General features: G+C 33.4%; 1 protein-coding gene and 6 non-coding genes across 7 annotated transcripts; all 7 read left to right on the top strand.

The window, feature by feature from the left end:
* Positions 1-1,876: 1,876 nt before the first annotated feature.
* On the top strand, positions 1,877-3,277 carry LOC134699047 (uncharacterized). The gene has a single exon (XM_063560736.1). It carries the CDS (start codon positions 1,877-1,879, stop codon positions 3,275-3,277), a length of 1,401 nt encoding a protein of 466 aa, XP_063416806.1.
* Positions 3,278-5,294: 2,017 nt separating this feature from the next.
* LOC134699337 (5S ribosomal RNA) lies at positions 5,295-5,413 on the top strand. The gene has a single exon (XR_010103560.1). It is a non-coding gene; the product is annotated as a 5S ribosomal RNA (ribosomal RNA).
* Positions 5,414-5,555: 142 nt separating this feature from the next.
* Positions 5,556-5,674, top strand: LOC134702451 (5S ribosomal RNA). Its single transcript, XR_010104413.1, has one exon. It is a non-coding gene; the product is annotated as a 5S ribosomal RNA (ribosomal RNA).
* A 1,982-nt stretch (positions 5,675-7,656) lies between these two features.
* On the top strand, positions 7,657-7,775 carry LOC134701643 (5S ribosomal RNA). Its single transcript, XR_010104171.1, has one exon. It is a non-coding gene; the product is annotated as a 5S ribosomal RNA (ribosomal RNA).
* A 142-nt stretch (positions 7,776-7,917) lies between these two features.
* On the top strand, positions 7,918-8,036 carry LOC134700915 (5S ribosomal RNA). Its single transcript, XR_010103988.1, has one exon. It is a non-coding gene; the product is annotated as a 5S ribosomal RNA (ribosomal RNA).
* A 1,982-nt stretch (positions 8,037-10,018) lies between these two features.
* LOC134700116 (5S ribosomal RNA) lies at positions 10,019-10,137 on the top strand. The gene has a single exon (XR_010103781.1). It is a non-coding gene; the product is annotated as a 5S ribosomal RNA (ribosomal RNA).
* A 142-nt stretch (positions 10,138-10,279) lies between these two features.
* On the top strand, positions 10,280-10,398 carry LOC134699295 (5S ribosomal RNA). Its single transcript, XR_010103551.1, has one exon. It is a non-coding gene; the product is annotated as a 5S ribosomal RNA (ribosomal RNA).
* Positions 10,399-19,416: the final 9,018 nt, after the last annotated feature.

Here is a 19,416-nt window from a genome sequence, read left to right as displayed (position 1 = left end):
AGATGATATACAGCAAACTAACAATACATTAACCACTGAATTGATTAATATAGCATGTACCCATATTCCTATTAAGAAATTTCATAAAACAAACAAACCTTGTGTTCCTTGGTGGACAAAGGAATGTACTTCAGCTATAAAAGCTAGAAACAAAGCTAGAAATAGAGCAAGACATACTGGAAATGGCAATGATTTTAAAATTTATAAAGATAAAGATTTTGTAAAAAAGTATTAAAAGATACACAGGACAACCATTGGTCAAATTACTGTACTAGTCTCAATTGTAATAATAACATTTCAGATCTACGGCATAATGTAAAAAAGATGTTAGGGAAGATAAGTACTAGGACAAACATTCCTATTCTGAAATATTTTAATAGATTTATTACAGATACGAAAGAAAAAGCAAACGTATTTGCAGAAAATTACTGCAAAGTCAGTAGTACATCAAATTACAATAACGACTTCAAAGAATTAAAGACTAAAACAGAAAAAGAAGAGACAAATGATTTTATTGAATATTACAAAATTAATACAGATTGTTTTAATGAAAAATTTACATTGCAAGAATTTAAAGATGCAATAGCTGATACTAAGGGAGCTACCATTTGATTTTTATGGGGGGGCTAGGATGAAATTTGAAAAAAATAGGCAGGACAGGAGTTTTGAGTAAAAAAAAAAGGCAGGATGAGCAACTTGGTAAAAAAAAGGCAGGATGACAATTTGTGTAAAAAAAAAGTCAGGATAAACTAGTAAAAAAAAAGGCAGGACCGAATAGAGTAAAAAATAAAAAGGCAGGACAGAGATTACAACTAAAAAAAAAAAGCAGGACAAAAATTTTCATCCTAGCCCCCTCCCCCCCCCCCCATAAAAATCAAATGGTAGCTCCCTAATGATAGCTCGCCGGGAAAGGATAGAACAACTTATAGTATGTTTCGCCATTTATCTAATAAAACCTTGCATATTTTTACTATTTATTAATAAAATTTGGATGTTACAAGAACTTCCAAAGGAATGGAAACATTCAACAATTATTCCTAGTTTTAAACATGGTAAAGATCTTAGTGATCCATTATCATATAGACCTATTGCATTAACTTCTAATTTTAATAAGACAATGGAAAAATGGTTAACAACAGATTAACGTGGTTTCTGGAAAAAAATAATATATTTAACCCGAATCAAAACGGTTATAGAAAAAATAAAAGTACGATACAGCAATGTATACGTCTAAAAAATGCAATACAGAAATCTTTTGCTAAAAAACACATATAAGTTGGAATATTTATTGATTTCCAAAAAGCTTTCGATATGCTATGGAAACATGGTTTATTAAAAAAAATGAAAAAAATGGGTCTTAAAGGCTTGCTTATGTTAATAATTTTCTCTCAGATAGAGTATTGCAGGTTAAGATAAACAACCCTTTTTCAGATATTTTTGTTTTAGAAAATGGTACCCCCCAGGGAAGTTGTATAAGTCCAACGCTTTTTAATATTATGGTTAATGACATGTCAGACTGTTTAAAAAATTGTGAAATGTCACAATTTGCAGATGATGGGGCAATTTGGAAATCTGGACCATCATTAAAATTTTTACAAAAAAAAATTCAAGAAGACTTGAATAGTATAAGCAAATGGTGCTCAAATTGGGGTTTTTTACTTTCACCTTCAAAAACAGTCACAGTTATTTTTGCTAGGAAATCAAATTGTAATAATATTATATTAAAAATAGGAAATCACATTTTAGAAGTTGTTAAAGAAGTTAAATTTCTTGGAATTATTTTTGATAGATATCTTACTTGGAATAGTCATGTTCAGTATATTAATACAAGATGTACAAAAATTTTAAACTGTATGAAACTTTTAACGGGAACGAAATGGGGAGCAACAAGTTATATACACTAAGAAAAATTTATATTGCTTTAATAAGATCAAAAATTGACTATGGTTGTGAGGTTTACAATACAGCCTCTGCATCTATTAAGAAAATTTTAGATAAGGTACAAACACAATCTCTACGTTTATGTACAGGTTCTATGAAGTCAGCTTCATTAAAAGCACTTCAGGTGGAAATGGGAGACCCTCCTTACGAAATCAGAAGAAAAGCGTTAATAACAAAATCATTTTTAAATATTTCTACTTTCGAAAACAACCATCCAGCCAAAAAATCAATTCAAGATACTGCTACTTTTGAATTTTATAGTAAAACTGTTAAACGTAAACCATTTACATTAATTGCAAAAGATACTCTAAAAGGAAATAATTTTTCAGAAAATAATGTAGTTATATATAGAGAAAGTCCAATCCCCCCATGGCATTTTACAGTACCTATAGTAAACACGTATTTAAAAGATTACATTTCTAAAAAGGATTTACCACATTTAATTAAAAGTGAAGCCAATATCATGATAGATACTCAATATAAACACCATTTAAAAATATTCACTGATGGGTCAAAAGATCCAAATAGCAATGCCGGTTGTGCCTTTGTCATTCCAGAGTTAAAAATCAATAAGGGATTTAAGCTGAACAATCACCTTTCTATTTTTATGTGTGAATTGACAGCAATTTATTTATGTATATCATGGTTACAAGACTTTTTACCTTTTAACGTTGTGATTTTTGTAGACTCTCTATCAGCGCTTCAAGCACTGAAAATACCTTTAAACAAGATAAGAAATCAATTCTTACTTGACATTCATTTTTTACTAAGATCATTGTATCATTCAGGTACAAATATAATTTTTGAATGGATACCAAGTCATGTAGGAATACAAGGCAATGAGTTGGCTGATTTTCATGCTAAACAGGCATTAAGTTTTCAAAATATTTATATCTTTGTACCGTTGTTCAAAGATGATTTTAAAACATTGTGTAAAAATTTAATGAAAAAAATGTGGCAAGAAGAATGGGATAAAGAGAAAGATAGAGCATTGTATCAAATAAGTCCAAAAATTAATTTTGACATAAAAATACCAAAAATGTCCAGATACAAAGAAAGACTGATTTTTAAATTAAGAACTGGTTATATACCATTGAACAAACATCTTTATAAAATAGGCATATCTGACACTAAATTGTGTGAGGAGTGTCGTGTTGAAGAAACAGTTGAACATTTCTTATTACACTGCAAATTATATAACACAGAACGATCTATTTTATTTGACAGTTTAAGAAAGTTACAAATACAGAACTTTCAATTAAAAAATATCCTAACAGGATATAATTTTTTACCAATTGATACATACGTAAAGAGCACGAATAGAATGATACTTTAAAAGTATTACTTTTATAATACTTGTACAGGAAATGGATTTTATCTTTTACATAAAATAATTGGGGTCTACCTATATTAGGGAGAACTCATTGAGATCTGTCCCCACAAAAAAAAAAAAGAAAATTTGTTAATGGATAAAATGTTTGTTAAACTTATTTTAGATTTTAAAATTAAAATGCTGCATAACAAATGAAAATAATACTGCTGGTCGCACATGTATCTTTCATTATACATTATACTGCAAAGTTGCACACACTATGCCTCATTGGCCACAGGACGCCAATCTCTGGGTCCAAACAGTATGGTAGTAGTAGTTCCCGTAGTCACGGTGTCAATAGTGGGTTACAGTTCAAAATTTAATTACCAGATTGATTATTCGGTGGTCTCATGGTCAGTGAGGGCAGTCGGGGTCAATACACAGACCACGACAATCCTCACTGAACAAGGGGACCATAACTCAAACTGGTCTCTTTAATTGGTATCTAGGGGATTTAACATATATTTTAATTCTTTTATTAATCCCAATGTAGGTGACATAAGTATGCGACAGTCTTTTTTTACCTGGCGCATACATATATTTGGCAATTTTTCATTAAATAATTGACACCGGGCTATCGGGAAGCATTATCTAATCTCTATCTTCAGCGATGGACATTCAGATTCATTTTATACACTCATGTATATTAATTAGCTGTTACTACCATACAAATCAAAGCAATCTAAGTAATTAGCCATGCAACGAAACAAAAGTTTGAACGACAAAATAAATATTTAAAAAAGAAATCTACAGAATTCTACAAAAGTCAAACCACAATACATTAAAGACTTAGAAAAAAAAAAAGAACAAAAAAAAAACTCACAACTTAAGAACTCACGTGTAGTGAACAAAACACGAAACACTAAGTTTCTTCAAAAAACAGTAACGATAAGTGAAATTAGGGCGCAAGTTCCACAGCAGGAAAGTCGCCTCCCAAAACATCAATAATAATAATAATAATAATTTTGCATATCATTGTAATCTGTCGTTCATTCGCACACATCGTTCAACAACCAAAGCCGCAAAATGTCTGACGCACCAGCAACAGCACCAGTAGTAAAGACCCCAGCTAAGTCACCAAAGAAGAAAGCTGCAGCTAAACCAAAGAAAGTAGCTACTCATCCAAAATACAGCGAGATGGTCGGAAAGGCTATATCTGCTTTGAAAGAGCGTGGAGGCTCCAGCCGTCAAGCCATCCTCAAGTATATCTTAGCAAACTTCAGCGTTGGTAGCGATGCAAAAACAGTCAACACTCACTTGAAGTTAGCTCTGAAATCAGGAGTGAAGAGCAATAGCTTGAAACAGTCGAAGGGTACCGGCGCTTCTGGAAGCTTTAAGATTGGGGAAGTAGCTAAACCAGCTAAGAAACCAGCAAAGAAAGTAGTTAAACCTAAAGCAGCCAAGCCAAAGAAGGCAAAGACACCTACCAAAAAGACTGCCGCAAAGAAACCTGCAGCAAAGAAACCAGCAGGTGAAAAGAAATCAGCAGGTGAAAAGAAAGCAGCTAAACCAAAAGCAAAGAAGCCAGCTGCAAAGAAACCTGCTGCAAAACCTGCTGCCAAATCTGCAAAGAAAGCCACAAAATCTCCCAAGAAGACAAAGGCTGCAGCTAAACCAAAGAAGGCAAAGACACCAAAGAAGAAGTAAATGAAGGAAGCATGATGCTTTTAAAGCTTAAACAGCCCTTTTAAGGGCTACCAAAATTTTTCAAAAAGAATCTGAAATTGTTGCATGGTATTAGTCACAAATAAAATATAGCTTGTCCCATTTTCTAAATCTCTCTTTCTTCTCTGCAATTTATTTCTACTGTAAAGTCCATGTGAACTTGCTAAGTTTTACTATCTTCCACTCTGGATCGTGCAGTAAATATTTAGTTTTGCTATCTTAAACCTGGAAAAAAAATCTTTTTTTATACAAATTCTTGATCAGTTCAAAATTGCTACTTCCTAACTTTATATATCAAAAATTTTAATACTTCTGTGTCTACGACCATATCACGTTGAAAACACCGGTTCTCGTCCGATCACCGAAGTTAAGCAACGTCGAGCCCGGTTAGTACTTGGATGGGTGACCGCCTGGGAATACCGGGTGTTGTAGACATTTTTTGTGTTCTTATAATTTTGCATTTCTATCAAACATATAATTAGTGTAAAATTTTGCTTCTGAAATTTTTTTTTATATATAAATTTTTGCCAAAACGCTACTACCTAACCTTATATATCAAAAATTTTAACACTTCTGTGTCTACGACCATATCACGTTGAAAACACCGGTTCTCGTCCGATCACCGAAGTTAAGCAACGTCGAGCCCGGTTAGTACTTGGATGGGTGACCGCCTGGGAATACCGGGTGTTGTAGACATTTTTTTACGTATAACTTTGTATTCCCACCAAACATAATGGTTCAATATATTTTTTTTACTAATTTATTTGGATGTAAGTATTCATTGTATTTAGCTATCAATGAAGAAAACAGAAAATAAATCATTCATAAATTTATTTAGTTTTCAATACCCATCTGCATGTTGAAATATTTTTAAGTGAAATACATGCACGTCAAGTTATACACTCCTTCCACATGCATGTGGCTATATATATATATTTTTAAATTAGGTCTTTGAAAGGTCGTCTGTGATAATATGGTATCCGCCATTTGTCGTCATTTGAAATCGCCTCTTTCTTTTTGACCAGGGCTTATATGATTCACATTTTTTCTGAAAGGATTCTAATTAGCAAAAATTCATTATAGCAAAAACAAATAATAAACAATAAATAATAATTATAGTTTGTAAAGTTACAGTAAAAACTTCGAATATTTGAAACGTCTTTCATCTCGGTCAAGGAAGTCCCGGTTTCGAAGTTTGCCATCTTTGTGTGCTTTCATATCGAAGGCAAAATCTAAATTTCTGGGAAGTCTCTTTATTTCTGTGTATATCTGAAAGCAAAAACATATAAAGAAATGATTTTACTACAAATTTATATCATTTTTACGGCACAATCTAGTTTTTGTGAAATAATACAACACGTTTTCTGATGAAGAATCGCACGAGTGAAATTGACAAGTTGTACATTAATCGTAAATATTTCTTCACTCGTGGTATTTTGTTTAATTCTTATGACATATTCTGAAAGATAAATTCCTGCTGAAAATTTTCGTGTATCAGTTATATAACAAAAAGTACAATTTATTTGAAACAAATGATTAAAACTTGTCGAACAAGCACACAGATTTTCTTGTCGATCTGTTTGAATTAGATTGTCATGAAAGTTTAAGGGTGCTCTCGTCGAGGTCCGCGTTAGTTTGATAATTACACACTGTCAGTGAATTTTGCATATCATTGTAATCTGTCGTTCATTCGCACACATCGTTCAACAACCAAAGCCGCAAAATGTCTGACGCACCAGCAACAGCACCAGTAGTAAAGACCCCAGCTAAGTCACCAAAGAAGAAAGCTGCAGCTAAACCAAAGAAAGTAGCTACTCATCCAAAATACAGCGAGATGGTCGGAAAGGCTATATCTGCTTTGAAAGAGCGTGGAGGCTCCAGCCGTCAAGCCATCCTCAAGTATATCTTAGCAAACTTCAGCGTTGGTAGCGATGCAAAAACAGTCAACACTCACTTGAAGTTAGCTCTGAAATCAGGAGTGAAGAGCAATAGCTTGAAACAGTCGAAGGGTACCGGCGCTTCTGGAAGCTTTAAGATTGGGGAAGTAGCTAAACCAGCTAAGAAACCAGCAAAGAAAGTAGTTAAACCTAAAGCAGCCAAGCCAAAGAAGGCAAAGACACCTACCAAAAAGACTGCCGCAAAGAAACCTGCAGCAAAGAAACCAGCAGGTGAAAAGAAATCAGCAGGTGAAAAGAAAGCAGCTAAACCAAAAGCAAAGAAGCCAGCTGCAAAGAAACCTGCTGCAAAACCTGCTGCCAAATCTGCAAAGAAAGCCACAAAATCTCCCAAGAAGACAAAGGCTGCAGCTAAACCAAAGAAGGCAAAGACACCAAAGAAGAAGTAAATGAAGGAAGCATGATGCTTTTAAAGCTTAAACAGCCCTTTTAAGGGCTACCAAAATTTTTCAAAAAGAATCTGAAATTGTTGCATGGTATTAGTCACAAATAAAATATAGCTTGTCCCATTTTCTAAATCTCTCTTTCTTCTCTGCAATTTATTTCTACTGTAAAGTCCATGTGAACTTGCTAAGTTTTACTATCTTCCACTCTGGATCGTGCAGTAAATATTTAGTTTTGCTATCTTAAACCTGGAAAAAAAATCTTTTTTTATACAAATTCTTGATCAGTTCAAAATTGCTACTTCCTAACTTTATATATCAAAAATTTTAATACTTCTGTGTCTACGACCATATCACGTTGAAAACACCGGTTCTCGTCCGATCACCGAAGTTAAGCAACGTCGAGCCCGGTTAGTACTTGGATGGGTGACCGCCTGGGAATACCGGGTGTTGTAGACATTTTTTGTGTTCTTATAATTTTGCATTTCTATCAAACATATAATTAGTGTAAAATTTTGCTTCTGAAAATTTTTTTTATATATAAATTTTTGCCAAAACGCTACTACCTAACCTTATATATCAAAAATTTTAACACTTCTGTGTCTACGACCATATCACGTTGAAAACACCGGTTCTCGTCCGATCACCGAAGTTAAGCAACGTCGAGCCCGGTTAGTACTTGGATGGGTGACCGCCTGGGAATACCGGGTGTTGTAGACATTTTTTTACGTATAACTTTGTATTCCCACCAAACATAATGGTTCAATATATTTTTTTTACTAATTTATTTGGATGTAAGTATTCATTGTATTTAGCTATCAATGAAGAAAACAGAAAATAAATCATTCATAAATTTATTTAGTTTTCAATACCCATCTGCATGTTGAAATATTTTTAAGTGAAATACATGCACGTCAAGTTATACACTCCTTCCACATGCATGTGGCTATATATATATATTTTTAAATTAGGTCTTTGAAAGGTCGTCTGTGATAATATGGTATCCGCCATTTGTCGTCATTTGAAATCGCCTCTTTCTTTTTGACCAGGGCTTATATGATTCACATTTTTTCTGAAAGGATTCTAATTAGCAAAAATTCATTATAGCAAAAACAAATAATAAACAATAAATAATAATTATAGTTTGTAAAGTTCCAGTAAAAACTTCGAATATTTGAAACGTCTTTCATCTCGGTCAAGGAAGTCCCGGTTTCGAAGTTTGCCATCTTTGTGTGCTTTCATATCGAAGGCAAAATCTAAATTTCTGGGAAGTCTCTTTATTTCTGTGTATATCTGAAAGCAAAAACATATAAAGAAATGATTTTACTACAAATTTATATCATTTTTACGGCACAATCTAGTTTTTGTGAAATAATACAACACGTTTTCTGATGAAGAATCGCACGAGTGAAATTGACAAGTTGTACATTAATCGTAAATATTTCTTCACTCGTGGTATTTTGTTTAATTCTTATGACATATTCTGAAAGATAAATTCCTGCTGAAAATTTTCGTGTATCAGTTATATAACAAAAAGTACAATTTATTTGAAACAAATGATTAAAACTTGTCGAACAAGCACACAGATTTTCTTGTCGATCTGTTTGAATTAGATTGTCATGAAAGTTTAAGGGTGCTCTCGTCGAGGTCCGCGTTAGTTTGATAATTACACACTGTCAGTGAATTTTGCATATCATTGTAATCTGTCGTTCATTCGCACACATCGTTCAACAACCAAAGCCGCAAAATGTCTGACGCACCAGCAACAGCACCAGTAGTAAAGACCCCAGCTAAGTCACCAAAGAAGAAAGCTGCAGCTAAACCAAAGAAAGTAGCTACTCATCCAAAATACAGCGAGATGGTCGGAAAGGCTATATCTGCTTTGAAAGAGCGTGGAGGCTCCAGCCGTCAAGCCATCCTCAAGTATATCTTAGCAAACTTCAGCGTTGGTAGCGATGCAAAAACAGTCAACACTCACTTGAAGTTAGCTCTGAAATCAGGAGTGAAGAGCAATAGCTTGAAACAGTCGAAGGGTACCGGCGCTTCTGGAAGCTTTAAGATTGGGGAAGTAGCTAAACCAGCTAAGAAACCAGCAAAGAAAGTAGTTAAACCTAAAGCAGCCAAGCCAAAGAAGGCAAAGACACCTACCAAAAAGACTGCCGCAAAGAAACCTGCAGCAAAGAAACCAGCAGGTGAAAAGAAATCAGCAGGTGAAAAGAAAGCAGCTAAACCAAAAGCAAAGAAGCCAGCTGCAAAGAAACCTGCTGCAAAACCTGCTGCCAAATCTGCAAAGAAAGCCACAAAATCTCCCAAGAAGACAAAGGCTGCAGCTAAACCAAAGAAGGCAAAGACACCAAAGAAGAAGTAAATGAAGGAAGCATGATGCTTTTAAAGCTTAAACAGCCCTTTTAAGGGCTACCAAAATTTTTCAAAAAGAATCTGAAATTGTTGCATGGTATTAGTCACAAATAAAATATAGCTTGTCCCATTTTCTAAATCTCTCTTTCTTCTCTGCAATTTATTTCTACTGTAAAGTCCATGTGAACTTGCTAAGTTTTACTATCTTCCACTCTGGATCGTGCAGTAAATATTTAGTTTTGCTATCTTAAACCTGGAAAAAAAATCTTTTTTTATACAAATTCTTGATCAGTTCAAAATTGCTACTTCCTAACTTTATATATCAAAAATTTTAATACTTCTGTGTCTACGACCATATCACGTTGAAAACACCGGTTCTCGTCCGATCACCGAAGTTAAGCAACGTCGAGCCCGGTTAGTACTTGGATGGGTGACCGCCTGGGAATACCGGGTGTTGTAGACATTTTTTGTGTTCTTATAATTTTGCATTTCTATCAAACATATAATTAGTGTAAAATTTTGCTTCTGAAAATTTTTTTTATATATAAATTTTTGCCAAAACGCTACTACCTAACCTTATATATCAAAAATTTTAACACTTCTGTGTCTACGACCATATCACGTTGAAAACACCGGTTCTCGTCCGATCACCGAAGTTAAGCAACGTCGAGCCCGGTTAGTACTTGGATGGGTGACCGCCTGGGAATACCGGGTGTTGTAGACATTTTTTTACGTATAACTTTGTATTCCCACCAAACATAATGGTTCAATATATTTTTTTTACTAATTTATTTGGATGTAAGTATTCATTGTATTTAGCTATCAATGAAGAAAACAGAAAATAAATCATTCATAAATTTATTTAGTTTTCAATACCCATCTGCATGTTGAAATATTTTTAAGTGAAATACATGCACGTCAAGTTATACACTCCTTCCACATGCATGTGGCTATATATATATATTTTTAAATTAGGTCTTTGAAAGGTCGTCTGTGATAATATGGTATCCGCCATTTGTCGTCATTTGAAATCGCCTCTTTCTTTTTGACCAGGGCTTATATGATTCACATTTTTTCTGAAAGGATTCTAATTAGCAAAAATTCATTATAGCAAAAACAAATAATAAACAATAAATAATAATTATAGTTTGTAAAGTTCCAGTAAAAACTTCGAATATTTGAAACGTCTTTCATCTCGGTCAAGGAAGTCCCGGTTTCGAAGTTTGCCATCTTTGTGTGCTTTCATATCGAAGGCAAAATCTAAATTTCTGGGAAGTCTCTTTATTTCTGTGTATATCTGAAAGCAAAAACATATAAAGAAATGATTTTACTACAAATTTATATCATTTTTACGGCACAATCTAGTTTTTGTGAAATAATACAACACGTTTTCTGATGAAGAATCGCACGAGTGAAATTGACAAGTTGTACATTAATCGTAAATATTTCTTCACTCGTGGTATTTTGTTTAATTCTTATGACATATTCTGAAAGATAAATTCCTGCTGAAAATTTTCGTGTATCAGTTATATAACAAAAAGTACAATTTATTTGAAACAAATGATTAAAACTTGTCGAACAAGCACACAGATTTTCTTGTCGATCTGTTTGAATTAGATTGTCATGAAAGTTTAAGGGTGCTCTCGTCGAGGTCCGCGTTAGTTTGATAATTACACACTGTCAGTGAATTTTGCATATCACAATCAATCCATTCATTCAGTCACGTCTCAGTCCTTACAGCTGAACGGACGTGCTGGGTCAGCTCTCCTTTACCCGCTATCTTCGATGAGGGTTTACAGTTAGATGTTCAACGACTTACTACTTAAGATGACAGAAACCAATCCATGCCGTACAGAGAGACGTAGTAGTTGGCGTACCCGCGTTAACATGCCTCCAAAACCATTGTCTATTATGGGGAGTGTCATGCCGATTAACGTCCGAGGGCTGTATCCTAGGCTGTTGGGTGATACGACCTTCATTTCACTGCCTCACGGCTTTGGTCCTGATAACGCTTCCTGTCATCTTCTGAACTACGTCCGAGATCATCTACCAGTACTCCATCATCGAGGTTAGCGGGCTGCCAAGCTGACCAAACTGGCCCTGAAAGCAGCCGTTGTGAAGTAGAGAAAACAACAAAATAGTAAAAAAGTAAAAAACAACTCACCAAAACCAAGATGGCGGCCTCCATTCGGCGTCCTTTGCTACCTGTTCCTGACCCACGGCACAAAATATTCAAACGCTCACCAATCGCCTTCGGGTACCGAGCCGACCGTGCGAGGGCTGAAAAGCCAGTCAAGGTCGTTAAACACTTCCATATATATTTGCATATCATTGTAATCTGTCGTTCATTCGCACACATCGTTCAACAACCAAAGCCGCAAAATGTCTGACGCACCAGCAACAGCACCAGTAGTAAAGACCCCAGCTAAGTCACCAAAGAAGAAAGCTGCAGCTAAACCAAAGAAAGTAGCTACTCATCCAAAATACAGCGAGATGGTCGGAAAGGCTATATCTGCTTTGAAAGAGCGTGGAGGCTCCAGCCGTCAAGCCATCCTCAAGTATATCTTAGCAAACTTCAGCGTTGGTAGCGATGCAAAAACAGTCAACACTCACTTGAAGTTAGCTCTGAAATCAGGAGTGAAGAGCAATAGCTTGAAACAGTCGAAGGGTACCGGCGCTTCTGGAAGCTTTAAGATTGGGGAAGTAGCTAAACCAGCTAAGAAACCAGCAAAGAAAGTAGTTAAACCTAAAGCAGCCAAGCCAAAGAAGGCAAAGACACCTACCAAAAAGACTGCCGCAAAGAAACCTGCAGCAAAGAAACCAGCAGGTGAAAAGAAATCAGCAGGTGAAAAGAAAGCAGCTAAACCAAAAGCAAAGAAGCCAGCTGCAAAGAAACCTGCTGCAAAACCTGCTGCCAAATCTGCAAAGAAAGCCACAAAATCTCCCAAGAAGACAAAGGCTGCAGCTACTCATTGGTAGTGAGTCCAATGGTGTCACACACATGCATTTAGTTACTGAGCACTGATTGTTATTTATATGTAAACTTAGTTTCTTACTTTATGTACAGGCATTGATATTTCAGATATTTCAGCTATTTATTTAGATATTACATTAAGATATTTATATACAGGTTGTGTAAACTTAGGTTCAGAAAATTTTCTACTATTTTTTTTTTTTTTTTTTTTTTTTTTTTATATATATATTTAGTCACGCTTCTTCTCCAATAGGGAGTAGTAGTTTGGTAATTTAAGTATGTCTGATTCAGAAGACATTACTGTGATAGAACGATTTATTGATGGTCTCCATGAAAAACTTATATGTCCCAAAATTTAATTAATATGGATACAGGTTCAGAAACATCAGAATTAGAGATTGAATCAGATATTGGCCAAGACCCATGGCAATATCAAAAAAGTAAAAGGAAACGTGTTAACAGTCAACAACACGACTCTTATAGTAGTGTGTTACAGGATACTGTAAAAAGGGCCCCCGTTAAAAGACTAATTAATAGTCCAAAACAGCCTAAAAAATATGTGTTAATAGTTTCTAATAGAGACGAAAAACTTGGATTAAAAAATCCAATACAAATACAAAAACTAATGAGTTCTTCTGTAGGTATTGTAAAAGAGCTCGGGGCAACAAGAACTGGTCATTTAATGGTTGTTTGTTTTGATAAACACCAGTTCAATCAATTGTCCAAACTTACACATCTAGGACAATGGTCAGTAAATGTGTTTCAGCCTAAATCGCTGAACACTACTATAGGTTGTATTTACAATGTTTCACTTGATATAGAAGAATCAGATTTACAGGACATTCTAGAGAAACAACAGGTCAGTCGATTTCAGAGACTAACATATTATGACATTAATACTAAAACTAGGGTTCCGTCAAAAACTCTAAAACTGTTTTTTAACACAACAGAGTTACCACCCAGAGTGTTGATAGGTTTTAAGAGTCACAAAACAAAACTCTTTGTTCCAAAACCAACTCAATGTTTTAAATGTCAGGGTTTTGGACATATGCAAAGAGAATGTAGAAATAGTGTAAAATGTGTAAGGTGTGGGGAAGACCATAAAGATAGGGAGTGTAAAGTTAAGGCTAAATGTGCAAATTGCAACGGTGACCACCCAGCTACGAGTAAAGATTGCCCAAAGAAAATACAAAATGAAAAAATAATAAAAAGAGTGTGTAAAGAAAAATGCTCAGTTAAAGAAGCAAGAACACATGTTCTTAAAGAGTCAAAACAAAATCCTTTACAGGGTAAAAAGGAAAACCTTCCTAAAGAGCATGAAAAGATTTCTCTAACAAAGGGCTTATTTCAACAGCTCACAGAGTTTGACAATTTTATTCTCTTAATAATTATGACAGCAATACAGGTTCCAACATTATCTGATAATGAACAAAAAGTCAGTGTTGTAGCTGACATGGTATTAGAATTGCTTGGTGTACACGTTAACCAAGAATATATACTAGATAAACTTACATTAATAAACTAAGTTTTATTTATACTTGTATTTAATAATGAAATATATACTATTTACATTCATGTCAATTATAATGTATACTTTAATCATACTCATGGCTTTACAACTTAGTTTGGCACATTGGAACTGTCAGGGAATTCGGTCACACATACCGGAGTTTATATGGCACTTAAACAATATTAAAGATACGCCAAATATTTTATGTTTTCAAGAAACTTTTTGTAATCTCGAAAAAGATTACCCTGAAATACCAGGTTACACACTCGCAACATTCTCAAGTCGAGGTGTTAACAGAGGTGGAACAGCCATTTATGTTAAACAATATATTAACTATAGTACAGTTGATTTTCAGAGTACATTTGAAACTTCTGCAATTTATATTATACATAATAGTAAGAAATTACTGATACTTAATTTATATGACCCTAAATTAGACACTAAATATGAAGACTATGATACTCTTCTTAGTCAAATTACAACAGAATACATATTATGTGGTGACTTTAATGCTCACCATACATTATGGGGGAAAAGAATCGATACTAAAGGTAGAGAACTTTTTAAGTGTATTCAAGATAATAATATATGTCTTTTAAACGAAGGATCAGGAACAAGACTGAATCCGATTAATTTAGAAACATCATGTTTAGATCTGACTTTTTGTAGTCCTAATATTGGACAAAAAATTAATTGGTTGGTAGATCAACATTCCACCTTTGGAAGTGATCATTTTTGTGTGTACATTGATTCTAATATATATATTGGTGATTACAACAGTGATTTCTCCCCTAAATGGAATTTTAAGAGAGCAAATTGGAAAAGCTTCACGAAAGAATGTGACATTAAATTTACAGAGAATTTAATTACAGATGATATACAGCAAACTAACAATACATTAACCACTGAATTGATTAATATAGCATGTACCCATATTCCTATTAAGAAATTTCATAAAACAAACAAACCTTGTGTTCCTTGGTGGACAAAGGAATGTACTTCAGCTATAAAAGCTAGAAACAAAGCTAGAAATAGAGCAAGACATACTGGAAGTGGCAATGATTTTAAAATTTATAAAGATAAAGAAAGATTTTGTAAAAAAGTATTAAAAGATACACAGGACAACCATTGGTCAAATTACTGTACTAGTCTCAATTGTAATAATAACATTTCAGATCTATGGCATAATGTTAAAAAGATGTTAGGGAAGATAAGTTCTAGGACAAACATCCCTATTCTGAAATATTTTAATAGATTTATTACAGATACGAAAGAAAAAGCAAACGTATTTGCAGAAAATTACTGCAAAGTCAGTAGTACATCAAATTACAATAACGACTTCAAAGAATTTAAGACTAAAACAGAAAAAGAAGAGATAAATGATTTTATTGAATATTACAAAATTAATACAGATTGTTTTAATGAAAAATTTACATTGCAAGAATTTAAAGATGCAATAGCTGATACTAATGATAGCTCGCCGGGAAAAGATAGAACAACTTATAGTATGTTTCGCCATTTATCTAATAAAACCTTAAGCATATTTTTACTATTTATTAATAAAATTTGGATGTTACAAGAACTTCCAAAGGAATGGAAACATTCAACAATTATTCCTAGTTTTAAACATGGTAAAGATCCCAGTGATCCATTATCATATAGACCTATTGCATTAACTTCTAATTTTAATAAGATAATGGAAAAAATGGTTAACAACAGATTAACATGGTTTCTGGAAAAAAATAATATATTTAACCCGAATCAAAACGGTTATAGAAAAAATAAAAGTACGATACAGCAATGTATACGTCTAGAAAATGCAATACAGAAATCTTTTGCTAAAAAACACATATTAGTTGGAATATTTATTGATTTTCAAAAAGCTTTCGATATGTTATGGAAACATGGTTTATTAAAAAAAATGAAAAAAATGGGTCTTAAAGGCAACATGCTTGCTTATGTTAATAATTTTCTCTCAGATAGAGTATTGCAGGTTAAGATAAACAACACTTTTTCAGATATTTTTGTTTTAGAAAATGGTACCCCCCAGGGAAGTTGTATAAGTCCAACGCTTTTTAATATTATGGTTAATGACATGTCAGACTGTTTAAAAAATTGTGAAACGTCACAATTTGCAGATGATGGGGCAATTTGGAAATCTGGACCATCATTAAAATTTTTACAAAAAAAAATTCAAGAAGACTTGAATAGTATAAGCAAATGGTGCTCAAATTGGGGTTTTTTACTTTCACCTTCAAAAACAGTCACAGTTATTTTTGCTAGGAAATCAAATTGTAATAATATCATATTAAAAATAGGAAATCACATTTTAGAAGTTGTTAAAGAAGTTAAATTTCTTGGAATTATTTTTGATAGATATCTTACTTGGAATAGTCATGTTCAGTATATTAATACAAGATGTACAAAAATTTTAAACTGTATGAAACTTTTAACGGGAACGAAATGGGGAGCAACAAGTTATACTCTAAGAAAAAATTATATTGCTTTAATAAGATCAAAAATTGACTATGGTTGTGAGGTTTACAATACAGCCTCTGCATCTATTAAGAAAATTTTAGATAAGGTACAAACACAATCTCTACGTTTATGTACAGGTTCTATGAAGTCAGCATCATTAAAAGCACTTCAGGTGGAAATGGGAGACCCTCCTTACGAAATCAGAAGAAAAGCGTTAATAACAAAATCATATTTAAATATTTCTACTTTCGATAACAACCATCCAGCCAAAAAATCAATTCAAGATACTGCTACTTTTGAATTTTATAGTAAAACTGTTAAACGTAAACCATTTACATTAATTGCAAAAGAGACTCTAAAAGAAAATAATTTCTCTGAAAATAATGTAGTTATATATAGAGAAAGTCAAATCCCCCCATGGCATTTTACAGTACCTATAGTAAACATGTTTTTAAAAGATTACATTTATAAAAAGGATTTACCACATTTAATTAAAAGTGAAGCCAATATTATGATAGATACTCAATATAAACACCATTTAAAAGTATTCACTGACGGATCAAAAGATCCAAATAGCAATGCTGGTTGTGCCTTTGTCATTCCAGAGTTAAAAATCAATAAGGGATTTAAGTTGAACAATCACCTTTCTATTTTTATGTGTGAATTGACAGCAATTTATTTATGTATATCATGGTTACAAGACTTTTTACCTTTTAACGTTGTGATTTTTGTAGACTCTCTATCAGCGCTTCAAGCACTGAAAATACCTTTAAACAAGATAAGAAACCAATTCTTACTTGACATTCATTTTTTACTAAGATCATTGTATCATTCAGGTACAAATATAATTTTTGAATGGATACCGAGTCATGTAGGAATACAAGGCAATGAGTTGGCTGATTTTCATGCTAAACAGGCATTAAGTTTTCAAAATATTTATATCTTTGTACCGTTGTTCAAAGATGATTTTAAAACATTGTGTAAAAATTTAATGAAAAAAATGTGGCAAGAAGAATGGGATAAAGAGAAAGATAGAGCATTGTATCAAATAAGTCCAAAAATTAATTTTGACATAAAAATACCAAAAATGTCCAGATACAAAGAAAGACTGATTTTTAAATTAAGAACTGGTTATATACCATTGAACAAACATCTTAATAAAATAGGCATATCTGACACTAAATTGTTTGAGGAGTGTCGTGTTGAAGAAACAGTAGAACATTTCTTATTACACTGCAAATTATATAACGCAGAACGATCTATTTTATTTGACAGTTTAAGAAAGTTACAAATACAGAACTTTCAATTAAAAAATATCCTAACAGGATATAATTTTTTACCAATTGATACATACGTAAAGAGCACGAATAGAATGCTACTCTAAAAGTATTACTTTTATAATACTTGTACAGGAAATGGATTTTATCTTTTACATAAAATAATTGGGGTCTACCTATATTAGGAAGAACTCATTGAGATCTGTCCCCACAAAAAAAAAAAAAAAAAAAAAAAACAACAAAGAAAATTTGTTAATGGATAAAATGTTCGTAAAACTTATTTTAGATTTTAAAATTAAAATGCTGCATAACAAATGAAAATAATACTGCTGGTCGCACATGTATCTTTCATTATACATTATACTGCAAAGTTGCACACACTATGCCTCATTGGCCACAGGACGCCAATCTCTGGGTCCAAACAGTATGGTAGTAGTAGTTCCCGTAGTCACGGTGTCAATAGTGGGTTACAGTTCAAAATTTAATTACCAGATTGATTATTCGGTGGTCTCATGGTCAGTGAGGGCAGTCGGGGTAAATACAAAGACCACGACAATCCTCACTGAACAAGGGGACCATGACTCAAACTGGTCTCTTTAATTGGTATCTATGGGATTTAACATACAATTATTTTTTTTAATTCTTTTATTAATCCCAATGTAGGTGACATAAGTATGCGACAGTCTTTTTTTTACCTGGGGCATACATATATTTGGCAATTTTTCATTAAATAATTGACACCGGGCTATCGGGAAGCATTATCTAATCTCTATCTTCAGCGATGGACATTAAGATTCATTTTATACACTCATGTATATTAATTAGCTACTACTACCATACAAATCAAAGCAATCTATGTAATTAGCCATGCAACGAAACAAAAGTTTGAACGACAAAATAAATATTTTAAAAATCTACAGAATTTTACAAAAGTAAAACCACAATACATTAAAGACTTAGAAAAAAAAAAAGAACAAAAAAAAAAAAGAAAAAACTCACAACTTAAGAACTCACGTGTAGTGAACAAAACACGAAACACTAAGTTTTTTTTTTTAGTCTTCAAAAACAGTAACGATAAGTGAAATTAGGGCGCAAGTTCCATAGCAGGAAAGTCGCCTCCCAAAACATCAATATAATAATTTGGCATAAAATTGTAATCTGTCGTTCATTCGCACACATCGTCCAACAACCGCAAAATGTCTGACGCACCAGCACCAGCACCAGTAGTAAAGACCCCAGCTAAGTCACCAAAGAAGAAAGCTGCAGCTAAACCAAAGAGAGTAGCTACTCATCCAAAATACAGCGAGATGGTCGGAAAAGCTATATCTGCTTTGAAAGAGCGTGGAGGCTCCAGCCGTCAAGCCATCCTCAAGTATATCTTAGCAAACTTCAGCGTTGGTAGCGATGCAAAAACAGTCAACACTCACTTGAAGTTAGCTCTGAAATCAGGAGTGAAGAGCAATAGCTTGAAACAGTCGAAGGGTACCGGCGCTTCTGGAAGCT

The sequence above is a fragment of the Mytilus trossulus genome, chromosome 1, assembly GCF_036588685.1.
Source record: "Mytilus trossulus isolate FHL-02 chromosome 1, PNRI_Mtr1.1.1.hap1, whole genome shotgun sequence".
Classification (NCBI taxonomy): domain Eukaryota; kingdom Metazoa; phylum Mollusca; class Bivalvia; order Mytilida; family Mytilidae; genus Mytilus; species Mytilus trossulus.
Note: the sequence above shows the minus strand (reverse complement) of the source record. Positions and strands in the feature narration are given on the sequence as shown.